This window comes from Vulpes lagopus, chromosome 12 (assembly GCF_018345385.1).
Source record: "Vulpes lagopus strain Blue_001 chromosome 12, ASM1834538v1, whole genome shotgun sequence".
Classification (NCBI taxonomy): Eukaryota; Metazoa; Chordata; class Mammalia; order Carnivora; family Canidae; genus Vulpes; species Vulpes lagopus.
In genome coordinates this window covers 29225519-29245676 of record NC_054835.1, presented here as the reverse complement: position 1 = coordinate 29245676, position 20158 = coordinate 29225519, and the positions used below count along the sequence as shown (strand labels likewise).

Genomic DNA, 20158 nt, shown 5'->3' with positions numbered 1-20158 from the left:
ATGGAGATGGGTGTGAAACAGATGTCACGTTTACCTGCGCAACACCCACCCACCCGCACCCCAGGCATTGGAATTCTTATCGAGGCCCTGGGGTCTGAGTCTGCAGTACCATATGCTCAAGTGTGACTGCTCTGTGTGCAAACAAACCAGTTGATCTTCTGGTGGTTTTGCTTGAATGGTGCATGGAGGCAGACGGCTGTGTTGTGTGTGGCCTCAGCAGGTGCTTGGGGGACCATCAAGCCTGCCTGGCTGGGGGTGCAGGGGCAGGATCTGGTGAAGTTACCCCATCCCCAGCCTAGCACCACCTACTCCCCTCAGCCTGGTACCCGACAGAGAGAATGTAGCTCCCTGCTGGCAGAGCAGTCACCATGCAAGGCCATTTTCTTCCCAGTAACTGACTTTAGAAATGGGGACCAGAAGGGGAAGGCCCCAGGAGCCTGTTTGTTCAGACTCGGTTGCTTAGCAACAAGGGGGGGGGCCCTGACTCCGGAAGGGATTTTTAAGCTAGGCCAGTCCCTTCGAGGTTTGTGGCTTGCCTGCCCCCTCTCCCGTTCTTACCTTGACTTTGCTTTTCCCCCTGTTCTATTTGATAGCATCTAGAAAAATAGATTTGATTTGTCTGGAGGCAGCATTTTAAACCTAGTTTTTATGGCTTTGCCCGGTGTCTACCCCTCCGTCAGAGATTGTTGTCTGGGAGGGGTGAAGAATGAATAGGCTATGATTCCCTTTCTCAGCTGGCTTAGCTCAGGCCCCCAAACTCATTTGTGAGTCTTTGAGCTCCGATGAACAGTGCTCAGTCCTCCCAACCACACACACACACACACACACACACTGAAATTGCTCCAAGCACGGAGCCCTTTGGCTAGCAGCTTTGTCCGGGACCACATGGGTTGAGTTGTAGTTTTACTGCCAATCTTGGGCACAAAATGAATGAAGAGACCAGGCTGCCCACCTGGCTAAACCAAGTACAGTCCCCAGGTGAGTAGCTAGGACAATACCTGTACAAAAAGATTTGTATTTTGAAGAAGAATAAAGAATTGGATCATAAGTACAGAGAGTGGAATTCAAAGCCAAATCTGGTTCAGTGAGTGTGACTTCCTTAAGGTCTGCATGGGAACAGAGTGCAGATTCTGAAATCTTACTGCTAGAAACATCGGGAACCGTTGCAGGATGCCTAGAAAGACTGAGGGAGGAATAGGTAGAGAGACAGAGGATGCCTTTGGTGTTCTCTTCTCTTTGATCTTTTTGAAAAGGTCCTAGCATGAATGTATTACTCTGTGGGGGCAGCCATAACAAAGTGCCACAGACTGGATGGTCAAACAACAAAAATTTATTTTCTCACTATTGTAAGGCTGGAAGCCCAAGATCAGCAGGATTGGTTTCTTCTGAACCCTCTCTCTCCTTGGCTTGCAGACAGCCACCTTCTCCGTGTGTCCTCATGTGGTCTTCCCTCTATACCTGACTGTATTGAGATTTCCTCTTCGTATAAGAACCCCCTAGTCAGTACTGGATCAGGCCCCACCCTAATGATCTCATTTTAACTCAACCTTTTTAAAGACCCTGTTTCCAAATATAGTAACATTCTGTGATACTGGGGGTTAAGATTCCAACATCCAAGTTTGGAGGGGGGCACAAATCAGCTCATAGCAATCAAGATATTAAATTGCCATTGTTCTCTCTCTCTCTCTCTCTCTCTCTCTGACTATCATAAAAAATCAAATAAATAAATAAATAAATAAATAAATAAATAAATTGCCATTGTGTATAACTGGAAAAAATTTTAAATAATCCACTGAAAGATAATTGAGTAGGCCATAGTTTCTCACTTCATGAAATATTATACAGCAGTCAAGATAGTATTTGCAATACCTCACACCCACTAGGTTGACTACTATCAAAAATCCCCCAGAAAATACCAAGTATCAGCTAGGATGTGGAGAAATTGGAGCCTTTGTGCACTGTTGGTAGGAATGTAAAATGGTGCAGCTACTGTGGAAAACAGCAGGCAGTTCCCCCAAAAATTAAAAATAAAGTTACCATGTGATCTAGCAATTTCATTTCTGGGTATATATACAAAAGAATTGAAGACAGGGATGTAAGGAGATATTTGTACACTCGTGTTTATGGCAGCATTATTCACCATAGTTAAAACCAAGAATCCATTGATGGATGAATGAATAAATAAGTTGTGGTATATACATGCAGTGGAATATGGATGAACCGTGAGGACATTATGCTACATGGAATAAGCCAATCACAAAAAGACAAATACTGTGTGAATCTACTTATATGAGATACTGTAGTCCCACCTTATTATGGCTTCATTTACCTACAGTCAACCATGGTCCTAACACAGACGATCCTCCTTCTGGTGGATTATCAGAAGATAAGTAGTAGCCGAACGCTACGTCACATGCCTACATCATTCACCTCACTTCTTCTAATCACATGGACATATTCTCTCTCTTCATCAGTAACTTTACAATAAGATATTTTGAAAGAGAGGGACCACATTCACATAACTTATATTACAGTATGTTGTAATTGCTCTGTTTTATTACTTGTTACTATTGTTAAATCTTCTATCATGCCTGTTGTATAAATTAAACTTTATCATAGGTATTTATGTCTAAGAAGACACATGGTATATATTGGGTTGAGTACCATCCACAATTTCAGGCAAGCACTAGGGTTCTTGGGATGTCTGCCCTGGGGGTGAGGGGTACAATCATAGAGATAGCAGATAGAATGGTGGTTGCCAGGGGCTGGGGGGACAAAGGAGATGGGAGGTTATTATTTGATGGGGTAAAGTTTCAGTTTTACGAGCTAACAAGAGTTCCAGACATGGATGGTGGGGATGGTAGTTCAACATTATGAAGGTATCCAATACCACTGAACTGTACACTTAAGAATGGTTAAGATGGCAATTTTTATGTTTTGTGTATTTTACCATAATAAAAAAAGGGGGAAAAAACCAGATAATATTCATGATGTATAGTCATCTGGGAATTATTTGCAATATTGTAATGTTATATTTAAAAAGGGCAAAATTCCATGTACAGCATGATTTAAACTATATTAAAATAGGCATAAGGTGGGGTTTTTTTTGTTTTTTTGTTTTTTTGTTTTTTAAGGCAAAAACTGAAGGGAAATATGCCAGATGTTAACTGTGGCTGTTCTAGGCAGAAGGATGGAAAGGACAGTGATGTTTTTTTCTTTCTAATTTTGTGTGTTTTCAAATCAGTTTTAATGAGCACCTATGACTTTGATAATGGAAACCAGCCTTCCCCACCGGCATATAGCATTTCGTATGTTTTGTTAAAATTCCTAAAGCAGACTCCATTTTTTGTTTTGCAGGTGGAGGACGCAATGCTGATGTTTGATAAGACAACCAACAGGCACAGAGGTAAGAGCCCCAGTGTAAGAAGCATGCCCCTTGTGTTAGATAGACGAGGGCCACCATAGCATGAAGAGTCCAGATGCTGAATGGTTAAAAATCAGCCACGCCCAACCCGTGTTCCGATATACCTTTCTAATCCTGGCTTTCTTAGTCTTTGCTAGACCTGAGCACTAAGTGATCCAAGTAGAAATTATTCATAGCAATTACTCAGCTGAGTTTTCAATTTGCATTGAAGGGGGTAGTTTAGAAGCACACTGTCAATCTGAAGAGCCAGAAAAGAAAAAAAAAAAAATACTCTTGTTGTAGCTTTACTCGACGTGTACAGGGATTGCAGACTTGTCAGTGCCCTTTTGCACATCTAGAACGTTTAAAGGGCTCTGCACTGACTCATTTTTTTCTCCTGTCCTCTTACTGTCCTATCCGTGTTTTAGAAAATAGATTTCAACTTGGGGGGGTCTGTGAACCCCTGAAATGACACACAAAATGTTTTATGTTTGTGCTTTTCTTGGGAGGCGTTCCTAGCTTTGAACAGATTGTCAGAGGGGTTTCTGACCTCCATGCCTCCCTTCCCCCATAAAGGAACACATTGAAATGATTGCTTTAAACAGAAAATTGGACAAATCTAGAAAATCCTCCCAGAGGAAGTAGAGTCAAAGGTTATGGCTTAGCGTTCCATCTCCCGTTCTCCGGAAGCTCCTGGTTTCTGGGGCTCCTATGAACAGGGCGTTAATGAGTAGAGCTTCCGAAGGGAGGTGGCAGGAAGCAGCGTTCTTGAGAGGAGCCAGAGTGAGCGGTGTTTCCTTGCCACTTGGATTGCATTTAGATGTTTCTTGTGTTGTTTACATTCTTGCTGTCACCTGTGATTAGAAGCAGTTACCCAGCACTGACTGTATGTCTCTCCTGTTGAGAGCAGGCAGGCTGAGTGAAAGGGAGGAAGGAGGGGGGTGGGAGAAGGAGGAGGGGCTGTCCTGAATGTGCCTGGCAGTCAGGCTTCCCGTGCGTCCACTGGCAGCATCCTCAGAAGGGAGAATGGAAAACTGGGTGGAAAACTGGGGCATTGATGGTGTATATGTTGAGAAGGGATGGGGAGAGGTGGACGATAAGGAGTAGGGGAGGTGAGGGAAGAAAAGAAGAGCTTACGGGTGTGGAATGATTGCTTTGTCCTCTGTATTGCTCAGCATTGTGATTGCAGAGACTGGCAGTTCATGATTATTCTCCACCATCATCCTTACCTGGGCAGTCCGAGCACTGCTTCCCTGTGCATCATCTGATCTGATCTTTCCTGTGACTTTGGGAAAAATCACTTAACTTCTTTATCTTGTTGCTCTCAGTTTGTTCATCTGTGATATGGGAATAATTCAAGTACTTCCCTACAGAGTTGTTTGGAGAGTCTAGTGCAGCCTAGGTTAGCTCTTATTATTACTGTTTTCACTGTCATCACCTCTGTATTGTGCCTGAGGTGACAGAAGGTCAGAGGGGTGTAAGGGACACACCCAAGGTCAGAGCAGGGGCTCCTCCCTAGGACCGCTGATTTCAAATTCTGCTCGTTCTCTGTGGTCTCCACATGGGGATGGGTTTGTTAAGAGCGTTTCATCTACTTATTTTCAGGGTGGACAAGGCCCATCCCAGTGTGGCACTGGTGTTCAGTTCTAGAATTCATGTTCCTGGAAGATTCTGGAGTGGCCCCACTCTTTTTTTTGAATGTCCACAAATAAAGGCATTTCTGATCTGCTCCAGGTCAAACCCTGTATTAGAGGGGATGATAAATCATTTCATGCAGCCCTCAAGTGCCTGGAAAGAGGTGTGGCATCTGGGGGACCCGAGAGGGCCAGTGACTCTCCTAGTAACAGACTGAGGCAGGTTCACACTGAGGGCATTGGGCCCCCGGGCATAGCCCTGAGGAGGTGCCAGGGAAGGTTCTCCCTATGTCTAACCCAGACGCCTCTTGCTATGGGTGGAACCTCGTCCCTTTCTCCAAGGTGCAGGGTGCAGCGATGGGGTGGCAGTTCCTCTGTGACTCCTGCTATGAGGTGGAGGGAGGTCCATTTTATGGCCCCATGCTCAGGGCGGCTTCCAGGATGGCACTGCTCGCTCTCCCACATCATGACTTCTGGGGGGCACTGGCAGGAAGGAGGGTGGGCACAGCCCCCGGTGCATGCTCAAGGCCTGCCCCCAGCCAAGCCAGGGCCTGCCCATTTGTTCTTTTGCCCTACCAGAGCTTACGGTTCCTGTAGTGGTTGTGGGACTCCTTGCATGATTTGTGGAGTCAGAACAAGGGGAAAAGGTGGGGCCTCTTATTTAGAAATCATTAAGAATTTCAAGGTGACAGCGGAGCATTAGACTCAGAGTGGAGCCCTTCTAAAAAAAATTTTTTTTTAAGATTTTATTTATTTATTTTGAGAGAGAGCAAGAGAGAGAGAGAGACAGCTTGAGCAGGGGGGAGTGGCAGAGGGGGAGGGAGAAGCAGACTCCCCGCTGAACAGAGCCTGATGTGGGCCTCAATCCCAGGAGTCTGAGATCATGACCTGAGCTGATGGCAGTTGCTTAGCCAAATGAGCCACCCAGGTACCCCAGAGTGGAGCCCTCTGAGGATGGGGTCATGCATGACCACACAGGCTTACCCATCCAGGGAGCTGGCCTGAGTGGATGTAATCTGCACCTTCCCCTTGGTGGGGTGGGGAAGAGAAGGCAGGAGGGAAGGCGTGCCAAGAAGTTTCTACAAGGAGACCCTGACATCCTGCCTTCCCTTTGCTCCTGTATGGAAACCTGCTCCCCAGTGTTATTTCTGCACAGACGGGACCTTTGGCCCCTCCATGTTTCCCAGCCCTTCTAAACATCTGAGAGTTTCTCTTTGACCTGGGTCCTAACACTGGGGTACTACTTAAGTGGTTCAGAGCATCTAGGAGGGGAAAGAATTTAAAAAAAAAGGGGGGGGGGGAATGTGTCACCACAGAAGCATAATCCTACATATGAAACAATGGGCCCCATATCCCTGGCCTGATGGGATGTGCATTTGGAATCAGGTGAGAAACACACGAAAATAAAATCCTGCCTGTAGCCACCTTGCCCCAGCCTTACCTTCACCTCCTCAGCTTCCCAGTTCCCATTACTTATCAAGAAGAAAGTGCTGCTGTAGCAGAATTTAAGGACACCTCTCGGGCTGGCACGGCTGCCAGCTTTCTTCTTAAAGAGGTCCACGCCGCTAACCGCTGGTGCCATCACAGTGCCTGCCCAGCACCATCTCACCTAACTCCCAGCGCAGCCCCATCAGGTAGCCTGGGCCCAGGCCTTGTGAAAACCACCCGTGTGCCCTCGATGCTGAGACACTGCCATCTAGGATCATGGCCTGTAGGGCCTGGGGTTCGGAAGTCACTGCTCCCACTCCTGCCGGCTGTAGGCGGAGGTCAGGGCTGAGTTTCCACTTTCTGCCCCCCAATGGCTGCCCCCTGCCCCTGTCCCCTGTCAGTCCCATTGGGACAGCGTGGTCCACAGTTACATCTGTTCACAGGAACATCTGTACTTGAGCCTCACTAGCACCTTGGGAAAGAAGCCAGGGGCAGGAGATAGGGAGCCCTCCTAGGATGTGAGGTCTCCCCTGTGGAAGCAAGAAGAAGGTCGTTCAGTGTGTGACTCACACAGAGGTGTGAAGACTCCCCCCACTCTCCCCTTGATGCTTGGCCAAGGCACCTTTCCTCACCTCTCTGACACCCCACATTGGTCCTCTGGAAAATGGGGGAGCTGGGATTAATGAGCACCAGGACTAAAGTATGTTTCTGGCTTTTTTAGCCTTTTAGACTGAGAGAGTGTCCAAGATTAAGTCCTTTTTTTTAATGTTGATTTTTGTAACGAGGAGAGGGAGGTGAGGGGTTGTGTTTGGGTCCCCTGAGATGAGGATCAGCATGCAGGAGTGCCCTCGGTGAGCAGCAGGCAGGGGGAGAGGCTGATCTGTGGGGCCCTGGGAATTCTGCAGCTAGCGCTGTCCCCAGCTGGAGTGAAAAGGACTGACCTCCTACCTGATGTTGATCGGTCACAGGATGCAGCCCATTCTGCGAAGCACACTGACCTTGGGCTTGCCCCTAGGACATCCTAGAGGCAACAGACAACTGGGGACCATCTTCCAGGATGATCCCAGCAGATCCCAATGGGGAATCTGGGTATCCCCATGACAGCACACGCTGTGGGGTACAGTGGGTCCTGTGTTACCCAGGCTGTGTTAATGTTCTTGGTAGAAACAGCCAATGCTTCCTAGGCAGTTCTATACCCCATGCTTAGCACAGTGTCGGCACATACTGTTGAATCTTTACGAAGGAGAGTTGAACCCGGCTGCCCAGAGTTCCTAGTTGGATATAAACCCTGCCTGGTGACCCAGAGCCCTTGCTCTCAGCTGCTCTGCAAACATGGTGCAGGGCAGTGATTTAAGACAGGGCACTTGGCGACTATAGCTCTTGAGCACCTCCTCATTACTGGTCCTTCTCCACCTACCCTTCTTACTGGACTGTGATGCACCTCTGTCTCAGATGGAGAAACTGAGGCATTGGGAGTTCTGGAGGGCCGCATAGCACATTCCCGCAACCAGGTAGGAGCTGAGCTGCAGGTCAAAACTGGGACCTTTACATGAGATTCTTTGTGCCCAAGGGGAGAGAAAGAAGGTGGCTTTCCGATGTCCTCAGAGTCATTTCATTTGCTCTCTCAAAGCTGTTAGAGGTGGTCTGAAAAATATTGGGTTGATCATCAAAGGATTTAATCGTTGGGGGAAAGTTGTTGCTTTATCCTTGCAAAACTCAGATAAGATCTTAAATTCAGTATTAGGTATTGATCCTAGAGTGGGGCTGGAGAGGAGGGGCCAGAGGGAAGGCATTACAAAGTGCTGTCCTTTCCAGTTCGCCCTTTGGGAGGCAGAAGGCTGAGGGGTGAGCCAGAGAGAGGGACAGAGGGAGGGTGGAATGGTTTGGATCTGCCCCCACTGTCCTCACGTCAGCCCTGTTTGAGAGAGTGGAGGAACATGGGGATGTCCTGCTCACCTCCTTGTCGGGGAAGGGAGCCCCCACCATGAGGGTCATTCCAGGGGAGCCTTAGCTATCCCTTTCTCTGACCCCAGGCCTCTAGATTCATGAACCCTGCACCACAGGTCCCTCCACGTCTGACCAGTCAGGGGAGAGCTGGGTGATTTGGGGCCCCTGTGTAAAATGAGTCGGGTGTCTTTGAAGCTTATAGGATCACCTGGTGAGGGTCAGCTGGAGAGGGAATGAGTACAGAGTAGAGACTCAGCGACAGGCCTTCTCACTCCCTGTGGCTTCCATTACCCAGCAGGCCTGTTTGCTCCAGAACATTGCCAGAGGCAAAGGGACAGAGACACAGAGAGGAGAATAAAGCTCAGTGTGATGGAGGACTCCTCTCACTGCCGTAAAGGGTCACTTGTTAAGTGCAATGCTAATGGTTTTGGAGAGGACCCAGGGCTTTGAGACGGTCACTGGCTCTCCAGCAGGCCCTTCCGCTGTACTGACCTCAGCCCAGGTGGTCTCGTGACCCTCCAAGGGCACCATCACCAGCAGGCCCTTTACAGGGAGGGTCTGTTGCCGGCCATGCCCTATCAGGAGCTGCCAGGCGGGAGGGGCACCCCGGTGGGCCCTGTGGCCAGAGGGAGAAGCCTTTCACAGGCTCGCTCCGGGACATGGGGCTGCCTGGGCTCTGCTTCTCCCTCAAAGCTTGCCTGGCATCTCCATCCCAAAAGGCAGTTGGCTCAAGCTGAAGGTCTCCGTAATTTACGTCATCGGTTAATTTATTAAAATGGGGCCAGTAAGATGTCGCTGAAGCTGTGATAGAAGATAATGCTTTTCTAAGGAGGAAAAACAGCCCTTAATGTCCTGACTACCTGCCAGACACTCACTTTTGAAATTGACCTCTGACGTCCAGACTGGGCTATTTTATGTATGCCAGACATGATTCAGGATCGCCCTGTAATTATTTGTTCATTGGTGCCTATTCCCCAAAGTTGGGCGCAGGGAAGAATATAAAAAGAGTTTAACAAAGGTGTTAACTAAATGGGAAATGAAAAGGCATTGCTTCCTTCGTAGGTGTGGGATGTCAAAGATAATGTATGTGTGTTTTTCCTACTGAGAGTCTAACATTCTGACCTTACCTAGGAAAGAAGGTTGGAACTCTCCAGCCTATAGGTGAGACTTTGTGGGATGGCAAAAGAAGTCCCTCTGAGTGGGAGACCCTAGTGGGATGGGGTAGAAAGGGTGGCAGAGATTCCTGGAATCACAGCTGGTGAGGACACTGGGTGATGTGATACAAGAGTCTCCATACCCATGCCAGAGTCCACCTGCTGCAGTCTTGCCTCTGTGTGGTTCCCATCTCTCAAGTCTGCCTCTCATCCCCTGTGCATGCTGCCAATCGTAGTGGGCACCCATCCTGTCCCACCCAGAGTCTGAGATGTATCAGAGGGCTTATTGGAAACCTATAAACCAGTAGCTTGATCATTACTAGTATCAATCCCAGTTCTGCACCTGCAGCTGGTCTGTTATAGGCCATGAATACCAACGAAAGGTCTTGGCTGCCTAGAACTTTCTATGATGTGGCCACCAAGCATGCCACTTGGGCTCTTCAGTGCAGGTAAAGGGTCTCCATAGGGTCAGGTGATAATCTTCTCTTTCCAAAATGGACCATATTAATATGGGACAACTGCTTAGGAAAGATACTGATAAACCAGGACTCTAGGAGAGAATGCTCAGAATGGGGTAGCAACTTAATATGATTGAGGCTCCTCCCATCCACCCTGGGTAGAAGTGACGTGTGGAGCAGGGCGAGGGCGGCTGGCAGTGATGTGGATGTTAATTGCTGCCTTTGGGTACTTGGAGAGATTCTGTTGGAAAACAGTTACGTGTGTTCTCGAGGTTGGGCATGCTTTAGTTAGAATGGGGAAGAACTGCCAAGTCCTACAGTGGCGTAAGTGAACCTCCAGGCACCTCTCCACTAGATGGTGAGAACCCAGGGCTCTGTGCTCCTAGCTGGGCTCATTCTAAAGCCAAGCCTGTGTAAGGACGTGAGCATGTTTGTACGTGCCCACTATGAGGGGTGCAGGCTGGCTTCTTTGCTGCCTTCTAGGGCCTTACCCGGGGTGCTGTACAACTCTATACACACTCCACCTACACCCCAACACCACTAGCACATTTTTCTCAAAGCCTGACCTGTCCCCCAAGCCATCTCAGGGCCCCCTCCAGGCTACCAGGGATGTGCAGCAATGGAGAGTGGAAGGGGGGGCGCGGGGTACAGAGCTGCGGCCCCCACCCTGAGCCATCTTCCAGAGACCAGTCCCCAGAGCTGTCTGCACATTTATTTTCTCCTTAAATAAACACCATTAGCCTTCCCGAGAAATTGGTGCAAACATGACCTTGCAAATAACCAATTAAAAGGGCAGGGTTGAAGGGGAATGTGCATTTGAAAACATGTAGAGGAGGCCATTAAAGATTCCCGTAGATACCCCAGCCCTGGCAACATCGATCTGAGACCTTAATTTTATTTCTGACAGGAAAGCAAGGAGAGCGCTTTAATTTTTTTTCCTCCCCGAGCTAACTAAGTCCGGAAGCGCCCATTCCGGCGCTGTCTCTTGAGATATTAATCAACACAGTAGCTTGGTTTCTGTTCACCTGCTTTCCTTTGTAGATGGCGGGGGAATAGAGCGCCCTCGGCTCCCTAGCAACACGGGCTGGGAGACAGGGTGCCCAGCGCCAGAGGGAGCCGGTGTCGCTGGGGGACTCTGGCACCCTGGAGGCACTGCATCTTCTGGAGCTGAAGTATAAATCTTAAACTTCTTTCCTTTGGAATAAAAGCCCTGGCCCCAAAAGGGGGGTGAGCTAATAGGTCTTCCTGCCTCCCTCCTGGCTGTTGCCCACGGAAGCAGAAAGGGAGTGGGCCCAAGGTCAGTAACTTCACTGACCCAGAAATGGTTTTTTGTAGAGAGGGACAATGAGGCTTCTGTTGGGCCCTGTTCCCATGGAGGCCCAGGCTCTGACTCTCACGACATGTTTTAAGATCTCGGTGAGGGCAGGGTGTGGAGGCCTGAAGGGAAAGGAACCTTCAGCGTGGCCACTTGATTAAAAGCACCCCTTTTCTTAGCACTAGCGCACTGCTAGGGGCCCCGGACCCCGAAGCCAGGGTGGCCACCTCCCTTGGGGACTCAGGGTTCCCATAGGAGCCTCGTTGCTGTGCAGCTCCGGACATGAGCTGCTCTGGGCGGGCACGGTATACTTTGAGACCCCAGATCTTGCGGACCATCCCAGCTTCCCACAGGTGTGATCTAGGCAAGTTACTGGCCAGCTTTGAGCCCCGCTTGGCTCCGTGGTTGAGGTAACACACCTGCTCTAGATGAGTTAAGTGAGTTGGCTTATAAACTGCCCACAATGCGCATGCCTCCTTTCCTTTCCCCCATAAGGAGGACCATTGGTTTAACTTCTTTAGGCAAACAGACTACAATCTGTGTTTGAATTTTAAAAACTCTAATCTTTAAAATAATCTTTTCCTCCCCTTCACACAGAAAACCTACGCTTGCATGTGCATAGACTGAAGAGGTACCCACAGACCTGGTCACAAAGCATAATGACATCGTGGTTAAGAGCACATGCTCTAGAGTCAGGCAGCTGCTGTTTGATTTTTTTTTTTTAAGATTTATTTATTTATTCATGAGAGATACAGAGAGAGAGAGAGGCAGAGACATAGACAGAGGGAGAAGCAGGCTCCCTGCAGGAACCAGACATGGGATTCGATCCTGCAACTCCAGGATCATACCCTGAGCTGAAGGCAGATGCTTACTGAGCCACCCAGGTGTCCCAGGCAGCTGGTATTTGAATCTGAGCTCTACGACGTAATGGCTGTGTGATCCTGGGCGAGTTACTTACCCTCTCTGTGAGTCAGATTCCTCATTTATAAAACAGGAATGATGATGTCAGGTTAGCCTGAGTCTTACAGTGGTTAACAGTGGCAAGGACTTGGAGCACTCCGGCCACATTAGGCCCTGAATATGTTTTATGCTCCTGCATTTATATTCACAGATGCAAATATACATAAATAAAAAAACAGCATTTGCTTCTGGGGAAGAGGATAAAGTGACCAGAGGTACAAAGATAGGGAAAAACATTTTATTGTGTGTTTATTTACCTTGTGAATTTTTGTACCATGTGCATTTATTACCTGTTCAAACATTTACTTTTTTAGTGTAAGCTTTTAAAATTCATTCCAATTTGAATTGTAAATGCAGTGATCTAACAACACAGGGGAGAGTTTTCAAGAGAAAAAAAATTCACCTCATCCCAGCTCCCTAACACAGTAACTGTTGTCACTTCTGCGTTGTTCCTGACATTTGTGTAAAGGCTTTTAAAACTTTGTTGGAATTGTGCAGTTGCTGCAGCATGTGGCATCCCCTGCTTGGTTGAATGAGATGTGGGCCCTAGCTCATCAGAGTTGCCTCTCCCGCTGGGAAGAGGGACCAAGTTGATCTCTCAAACAAAATTTGATTAAATGAAGCTGAGGATCCTTTTACCTTCGAGTTGCCTTTTTCTTTCTGTAAACAGAAAGTCAGATAGATAGATGAGGATTTTCTTAGTAGTGTCTGTTCCTCCCAGACAATGTGCTATTAATAGAATAGCCGTCCTGGTCTGGGAAGAAACATGGTTTGCTTGAGTTTACCCCAGACCGGAGGGCAGAGAGGTCATATGGAAGACCCTCCATTCCAGAAGTTTAAAGGGCTTGTTAGTTAAAAAAGTTAAAAGCATTTTCCTAACCAAGTTATGATTAAGAAACACGTGGGAACCTTACATAATATGGCAAATTCAGATTCCTCTTCTGTGTCACTGTTGCTTATAGCTCAAAAGTCACAGCAAGCACCCACTTCATGAAGATCGTGACATGTCCGGACCATGTGGCAAAGGGGTGAGAGCTTCATTCTCAAGTCACACTGCTGGGTTCAGATCCTAGCACTGCCAGCAGTGTGACGCTGGGCAAGTTAGTAAGCTGCTCTGACCCTCGGTTTTCTCATCTATTAAATGGCTATTGTGATTAATTCACAGACTTGTGAAGTGTAAGTGAGGTAATTCGTCTGTGAAACATGGGACGCTTAGGAGACCATCTATAAAGGTTACCTTTACTACTCTAACAGCTCGTTATTTTGCTGCTAATTCTGTTACTATTGCTTGGGGAATAAAGGCCAAGGTTTGCGGATTGGAGAAAATGTTAACACTCCAGGGTGCTATTTGCAGATGCCGTCAGGTTTACCAAGATGGGAGAGTATTGTGAGTTCAATTGTATCCTGCCCACCCACCCAAATGGGGAGTCTTAACCCCTCTTATCTCAGGATGTGACCTTACTCAGAAATAGGGTCTTTATGAATGTAATCAAGATGAGGCCATGCTGGGTCAGGTTCATCCATACAACTAGTATCCTAAGAGGGGGACAGGTGAAGATAGATGTGTGAGGGAGAGGGTCATGGGACCACAGGTGACGCAGCTGTGAGCCAAGGATTGCTGGCAGTGCCACGAGCTAAGGGCTTGAGACAGATTTTTCTCCTAGGACCTTCGTGAGAATGTGGCCCGGCCGACACCTTGATTTTGGGTTTCTAGCTTCCAGAACCGTGAGAGAATCACTTTCTGTTGTTTTCAGTGCCCCCAGTTTGTGGCACACTGTGACAGCAGCCCTGGGAAAAGCACAGAGGGCAAAGCAGTACTTTTTGCGGGACACAGATTCTGACTTCCACCCTGGAAAAAAAAAAACAGAACAAGACAACACTGAACTTCTGAACCTGCCACACAGACTTCTTAATTTCTTCATAATGCCCCAGAAACCCTTCCAGGCAGGAGCATTTGCCAAACTCAATCCTAGAGCGAGTTTTTGAGCTAAATGAATGCAGTTGAGGGCCAAGATGGTAAAACCTACAGGTCTCCAGTCATAGGACGCAAGTGGGCACAGCAGGAATTAATAGTTTGAGCACCTGTGTGGATGCGCTTCTCTTCATCCTCAGGTTTGGTTGGCAAACCTGGCAATACATAAAAATAACTGCTGTGATTTTACAGTGATCAAAGTTGGGCACCTCTGAGCACTCCCTACGAATTCAAAATTTCTTCCTCATTCGCCACCCCATCTTGATATCGGGAAATAATTGAAAGCATATCCTTCTGTCTATTTCCAGCGTCGATGCCTGTGTACCAGCAGCGTAGGCAAAGCCGGTGCCTCTGCACCAGATCTGCAAAGTACGCAATGCTGTCATCCGATTTATTATCTTGGAGGCTGGGCCGGTTCATGGATGATTCATGACTCCCGCTTTCCACTGCCACTGGAGGTGACATCATCCATTCTGGGCCCAGAATAGACACAGAAGTAACAGTGGCCCCTGTTTCATGTATCTCTTGCCAGCCCTGGGCTCCCTCCTGCCTCACACCCCGCTGCTGCGCGTTTACCGGGTAGGAATGGTGGGGGATCCAGGGAGCCCATTGGAAGCATCCCTTTAGTAGAAGACCATTGATGTGTTTCGATGCTGTTCTAGTCTGCATAGTAGAGAAGGGAACTTCCCCAAAGTTCACCTCTTCTGCTTATGTTCCCTTAGTTGGAACGTAGAGTCTACTCATAACCCAGAGAGTTGTTTAACTCCTGTGACTAACTTTGGCTTCCTCACTTAGAGATAGGGTTGCTGGGAAGACCAGGGTGACTTACAGCATCCCACAGCCCAGCGTGAAGAGGCCCGCATGATGAATGATTGCTGTCACGTCAGAGGTTTGGGACCATATCAGCGGTTTTCAACCCTAGTTGCACATTAGAATCACCTGGGGAGTTTTTTTTTAAACTGGACTAATGCCTGGAGCCCACCCCAGATCAATTTAAATGAGACTCCAGGAGGGAGCTCTGGCATGGATGAGTTTCACATTCCCCTAGCTGAAGTTAATGTGCAGTCAGGGCTGGGAACCCTCTCCAAGGGCCTTCCAGCTTTAAAATTCACCACAGTTGGGCCGCTGACCAGTTCTTTGACCTGGACCCGCATCTCTGCTGTGGAAGGGGGGAGCCATCCTTGGCATGCACTCCCCGGTGTGTAAGCCTGGGGAGGGGTCTCCTTTAGGTGAGTGGCCCTCAGTGATCCCTGAGGACAGTGGGAGGTGTGAATAATAACCATCCTGTGGTGCCAGTCATCACGAATCTAGTTACTGTCCTACTGAAATAGTTTGCTGGCTTCCCGTCACTAGTAGGATTAAAGCCTAAGATCTGGATGCTGGTCTGCAGAGTCCTTGACGCCCGGCCCTTCTTTCCTGCCCAGCTTCACTTGATGCTGTGCTCCCTTCAGCCATCCTGACTTCCCGTGTGTTTCCTTAACAGAGCCGCCCTCATAGGCTGTTCCTTGGCTGCCAGGAACAGTCTGTCTCACACTCCTGGCCCGTTCTTACCTTTCAGGATGAGTCTTGATGTCCTTTCCTCAGGGAAATATTCCCGAACCCCACGACTGGGTCAGCTGCATCAGTTATCTATGCTCCTGGTTCCTTGTTCTTTTCCTTCATGGATTTGATTATTATCTGTGTCTTCCCCACCTCCCACCCCTTAATTCCCCAGTATTTGGCAAATGGTGTTCATATATAGGACAAGAGGGTGGGTGGAAAATGGGCAGGCCCTCCTCACTGTGGTCTGTTCTCATTCGACTGAAGACAGGTTCTTGTCCCCACCTCCACTTCCTCTGCTCTAGACCTTCCCCTGCCCAAGACCTATGCTCACCAAACAGAGGCGCAGGGGTCTTGTCTGGAGGATGGTGTTAAGAGCTGCAGGTGTTTCCGGAGAGGGCTTTGATAAAGCCTGAACCTGAAGGTGGTTTAGGAACACTACTCTTTTTCCAGAGCTAAAGGAAGAATAATTACCCAGCAAACTAACCAGGTGGGGAGTAAGTCACCGTTCTTAAAAGGAAGGAAAAAAAAAAAAAAAAAGCCTTTGGTGTGATGGTAGTTGCCTTTACAGGTGACCTGGAAGAAAAACTGAAAATGTTGGTACAATTAGAAAAAGTCCTGCATTCCTTCCTCTGACCCGTGATGAAGCCTGGTGGGCCAGGTGGGAGGGTAGGGTATACTTCAGCCAGGGATCTGTACCAGGATTTAAAAAACACTTATGTGCTTCACTCTCAAAGGCCAGGTAGAAAGGTGTGTACTTACAAATTTCTGAATTTCCTCCCCACTTCCAAAATCACTAGGCTTGGCATCTTAGTCGTCTTTTAATTAAGTTGATTCATTTGCCCTGGGAAGATTTCCTGATTCAGCTAGTATATTTATGTATAAACTACTCTGGAAACACCTGGCAGTTTTTCTGAGTGACAATAAGGAAACATTACCTGAAAATTATGGTTTAATTTGCTCCCTTCCCCATGCTGTCTTACCTCTTTAAAAAAACAGGTAAGATTTACAAAAGTTTTTATTTTGCCCATAGTCCTGATCCTGTTTTACAACAGAAATGTGTATCCACAATACCTAATAATTTCCCTTCATGTATTTTTAGAACTCTAGCTTTTAATGGACAATTGAATCATTCCTTGGCAGATGGGAAATCCTCTAATTGCGTTCTTCTTGTGAATTTTCAGGTAGGCCTTCAAAGAGATTGGTGAACTTACATGAAAAAGTTAGAATTTAAAAAGTTAGAGTAAACATCTTAATGACCCTATTTTTAGGAGTTGCCACCCTTGCAAGGTTCTTCACGGCTTGTGTGTGTTGTGGGGTGGGGGTATGGTACATATGTGAATGGGATGTGGCCTTGGTGGGTTTGGAATGTTGGAATCAAAGACATTACATCCAAATAGGAAAGTAGGTACTTGTGTGTATTTTTACTTTATTTTAGATTTGTGGTTCCTTTATTATGGGATTAATAAAATCCCTTGGTAAAACAAAGGCTCATGCCCTGGCTTGGTCAATTAGCAGTCTTTCCCTGGATCCTATACATGGCTTCCACAACATGGCTCGAATCCTAAATTGGGACCTCCTGGGTCCATCTCTTCTTACCCCCCCCCCTTTTTTTTTGGCTAAATTTCTTTAGCAAAATGTTGGGGGGAGGGTGGATAAGAAACCGCAGGTAGCCTAGCAAATCTTACTGCTGCCAGGGTGGTAGCAGCTGGGTGGGAAAAGGAGAGCAGCTGTGTCTGCCTTATTAGTCATCCCATGAAGAAATTGATTTGATAAATAATAAAGCAGTGATATTAGCAACACATGCTTGCAGGTCAGATGACTTCAACGAAAGCTCCTAGTTAAGTGTGTATAATGGCTTGACAATATATATGCCTTCTAAAAAGCTCCTGTTTTAAAGTGGAAATTGGACCGTTCATGCAATTCTCAGCAGATATGCCAAGCCTGTTACTAAAGGGGCTTGGAAATCTGAAGGGTGATCTTTCTGTTTAATTTGGCCTATGATCTCCCCCCTTTCAGAGGATGGCTTAAACTTCGTTTTCCTGTCCTTGCCTTTTCATTCTGTTAACTGTTTTGATTTGTAAAATACTATGCCTCACATCACACGCCTTTATGATGATTTACTGTGCTGATTTTTATCTTTCACCCTAAATCCTTGATAAGAGTGTTTTAAAAATGAAATTGCTACCTGACACTTCTAAAATCCCGTCTGGCAGCCAGGGAAGAAGCCAGCGCTGGGGAAGGAAAAGGAGCTGGGGGCTTGGAGGAGGAAGGTTTTTTAAAGGAATCGTATGGTGGTTTTTTTCCCCTCCTGAATTCTAGAAGTTTTTTGTTTGGGGAGTTTTTTGGAGGTTTTTGTTTTTTTTTTTTTTTTCCAATAGCACATTAACACAACCCGTCGATGTCTCTCATTATTGTACCGTGAGCTGTGGGCAGGAAGTGGGTGAAACTCACACCTGTCCCTTGCTGTGGATTGAAACTTGATAGATGGACAGACGGATGACATTTAACCTCCTCCACACTTACATCTTGGAACACATGGCCTTCCTAACTCCCAACATCCACACTCGTACCTTTTCTTATTCTTTAAGACCGATCAAAGCAGAATCTCCACTAGCTGAGAAGCTGACTTGTCTGGATTAAGTATGTGCTGTATTGGAAACTTGTTCGTTTGTTAGGCTGTGTTCTGTTCTGGAGCTCTCCATTGAGCCACACAAGGCCTCGATGATTGGGGTGGGGGTGGGGGGGAAGCTCAGTAAATAGAGCTGTCTGAACCAGCAGGTCGTTTAAATTCTAATACAGTGATTTAATGAACTCTTGTCTTTAATTCCTGTGACGTGGAAAAGACAGGCATTCTCTGCCCATAATGAAGCTTGTTAACCCATCTCTTTACTGACTGGTGCTTTTATTATTATCATGACGACTAGAGACCATATTATGTTAGAATAACAGGTTTCCCGAGTGCCTGGCAGAGAAGTGGGTAATGATGGTCTTCTGTAGGAATCGCGATGGTCACTGGCTTATCTGGCAGAGGCATCATTATATCTGAGTTCTCCGAAGTGCTGTGTCTGAAGACCTGGTGTTTACTGTCCCGAGGTTATTGGGACAGGGGCAGGTGGGACACATATCACCCCTGAGGGCTCTGATCTTGGAGGTGTGGCTGCCGGGTGCCAAAGCCACAGCCAGCAGGAGGCCCCTGTGTGTTAGTTGGCGAGGTTGGAGCCATTATGCCTAATTTATCACCCACCTCCTGAAAATATAATCCGCCACCAAAATGACTGCTTTTGGAAACTGTCTTGTCTCTTTTGAGCTGAGACTGGAGACAACCAGACAAGGTTCGGTGGTGACGAATAAAGAAACATTACTTTCTGAACACAATCTCCTGTTACCAGTCACTTTTCAACAGACATTCAATCAAAATGCTAATCGCAGCGGCAACAAGGGAACGTGGAGTTATTGTAATACTAATTGATTGGTTGGAGGGTGGGTTTTGTTAAGTGCAGCTTAAGATTTCAGAAATATGATTCTCTTTAATTACAGTGGCACTAATAAAAATGAACAAATGATTTGATGATTTCCCAAGTAATAGCTTAAAAAATTTTTTTTTGTTTGAGTTTAAAATGCGATCTGGGGGAAATGCACCAGAAAAATGGGGCCCCTGGTGGGTGGCCTTGCCTTTAGCAGACCCAGGCGTAGAAATTCAAATCTAGAATGCCCTTGGAAGACTGTGTGGGACCTGTATAGGTGAGAATGGTGGGGGCTCTCCCAGCTGGCCCAGGTGGTTGTTCCAGCTTGAAGTCCTTGGTATTTCCAGAGATGTGGTAGGGGCTGGGTTGTACTGATCCAGTCGTGTATTCATTCTGGAGTTCCTCGGGTTGGCCAGGAACAGAGGGGGCCCCAGAGTACCAAGGGAGTCCCATCCTGTCCTCATGGCTCTGCTGGGTCCTGGGGTACCATCTGTTCCAGAAACTGTTCCCATTGTAGCAATACTACAAGAACAAAGCAGTCCTAATCCTAGCCCTCCTTCTTTGGAAGCTCACCTTCCTTTGGGGAGAAGGAGCAGAGATCATTTCAGGTACTGCTAACTGCTCTGAAGGCAAAATAGGAAAATCCTTGTTAAGGAGCCTAGGGCCTATTTAGGTAGGTAGGTAGGTGGCCATGGTCTCCCTAAGGAGTGGGCATTTGAATTGGGAGGGAAAGGTATTCCAAGGAGAAGGCCACAGTGAGTGCAAAGGCCCTGAGGTAGACATGTTTAAAGGACAGAAAGAAAGCCATGGCTGATGGAGAGTGATAGGCAGTGAGCAAAGGAGGTGGGTTGGGGCCAAACCATGAAAAGTGTGTGAGCCAG

At 47.3% G+C, this 20158-nt stretch overlaps 1 protein-coding gene across 12 annotated transcripts in view; it reads left to right on the top strand.

The window, feature by feature from the left end:
• The window catches only part of MSI2 (musashi RNA binding protein 2), a 387083-nt gene that overhangs the window by 244239 nt on the left and 122686 nt on the right, over window positions 1–20158 (top strand). For all 12 annotated transcript variants that reach the window (XR_005982997.1, XR_005982998.1, XM_041724104.1 and 9 more), the window contains exon 7: window positions 3358–3406. Coding sequence is in view for 10 of the 12 variants with exons in the window: in XM_041724104.1 (XP_041580038.1) it covers window positions 3358–3406 (49 nt within the window). In the remaining 2 variants the exon portion in view is untranslated. The remainder of the gene's footprint in view (window positions 1–3357; window positions 3407–20158) is intronic.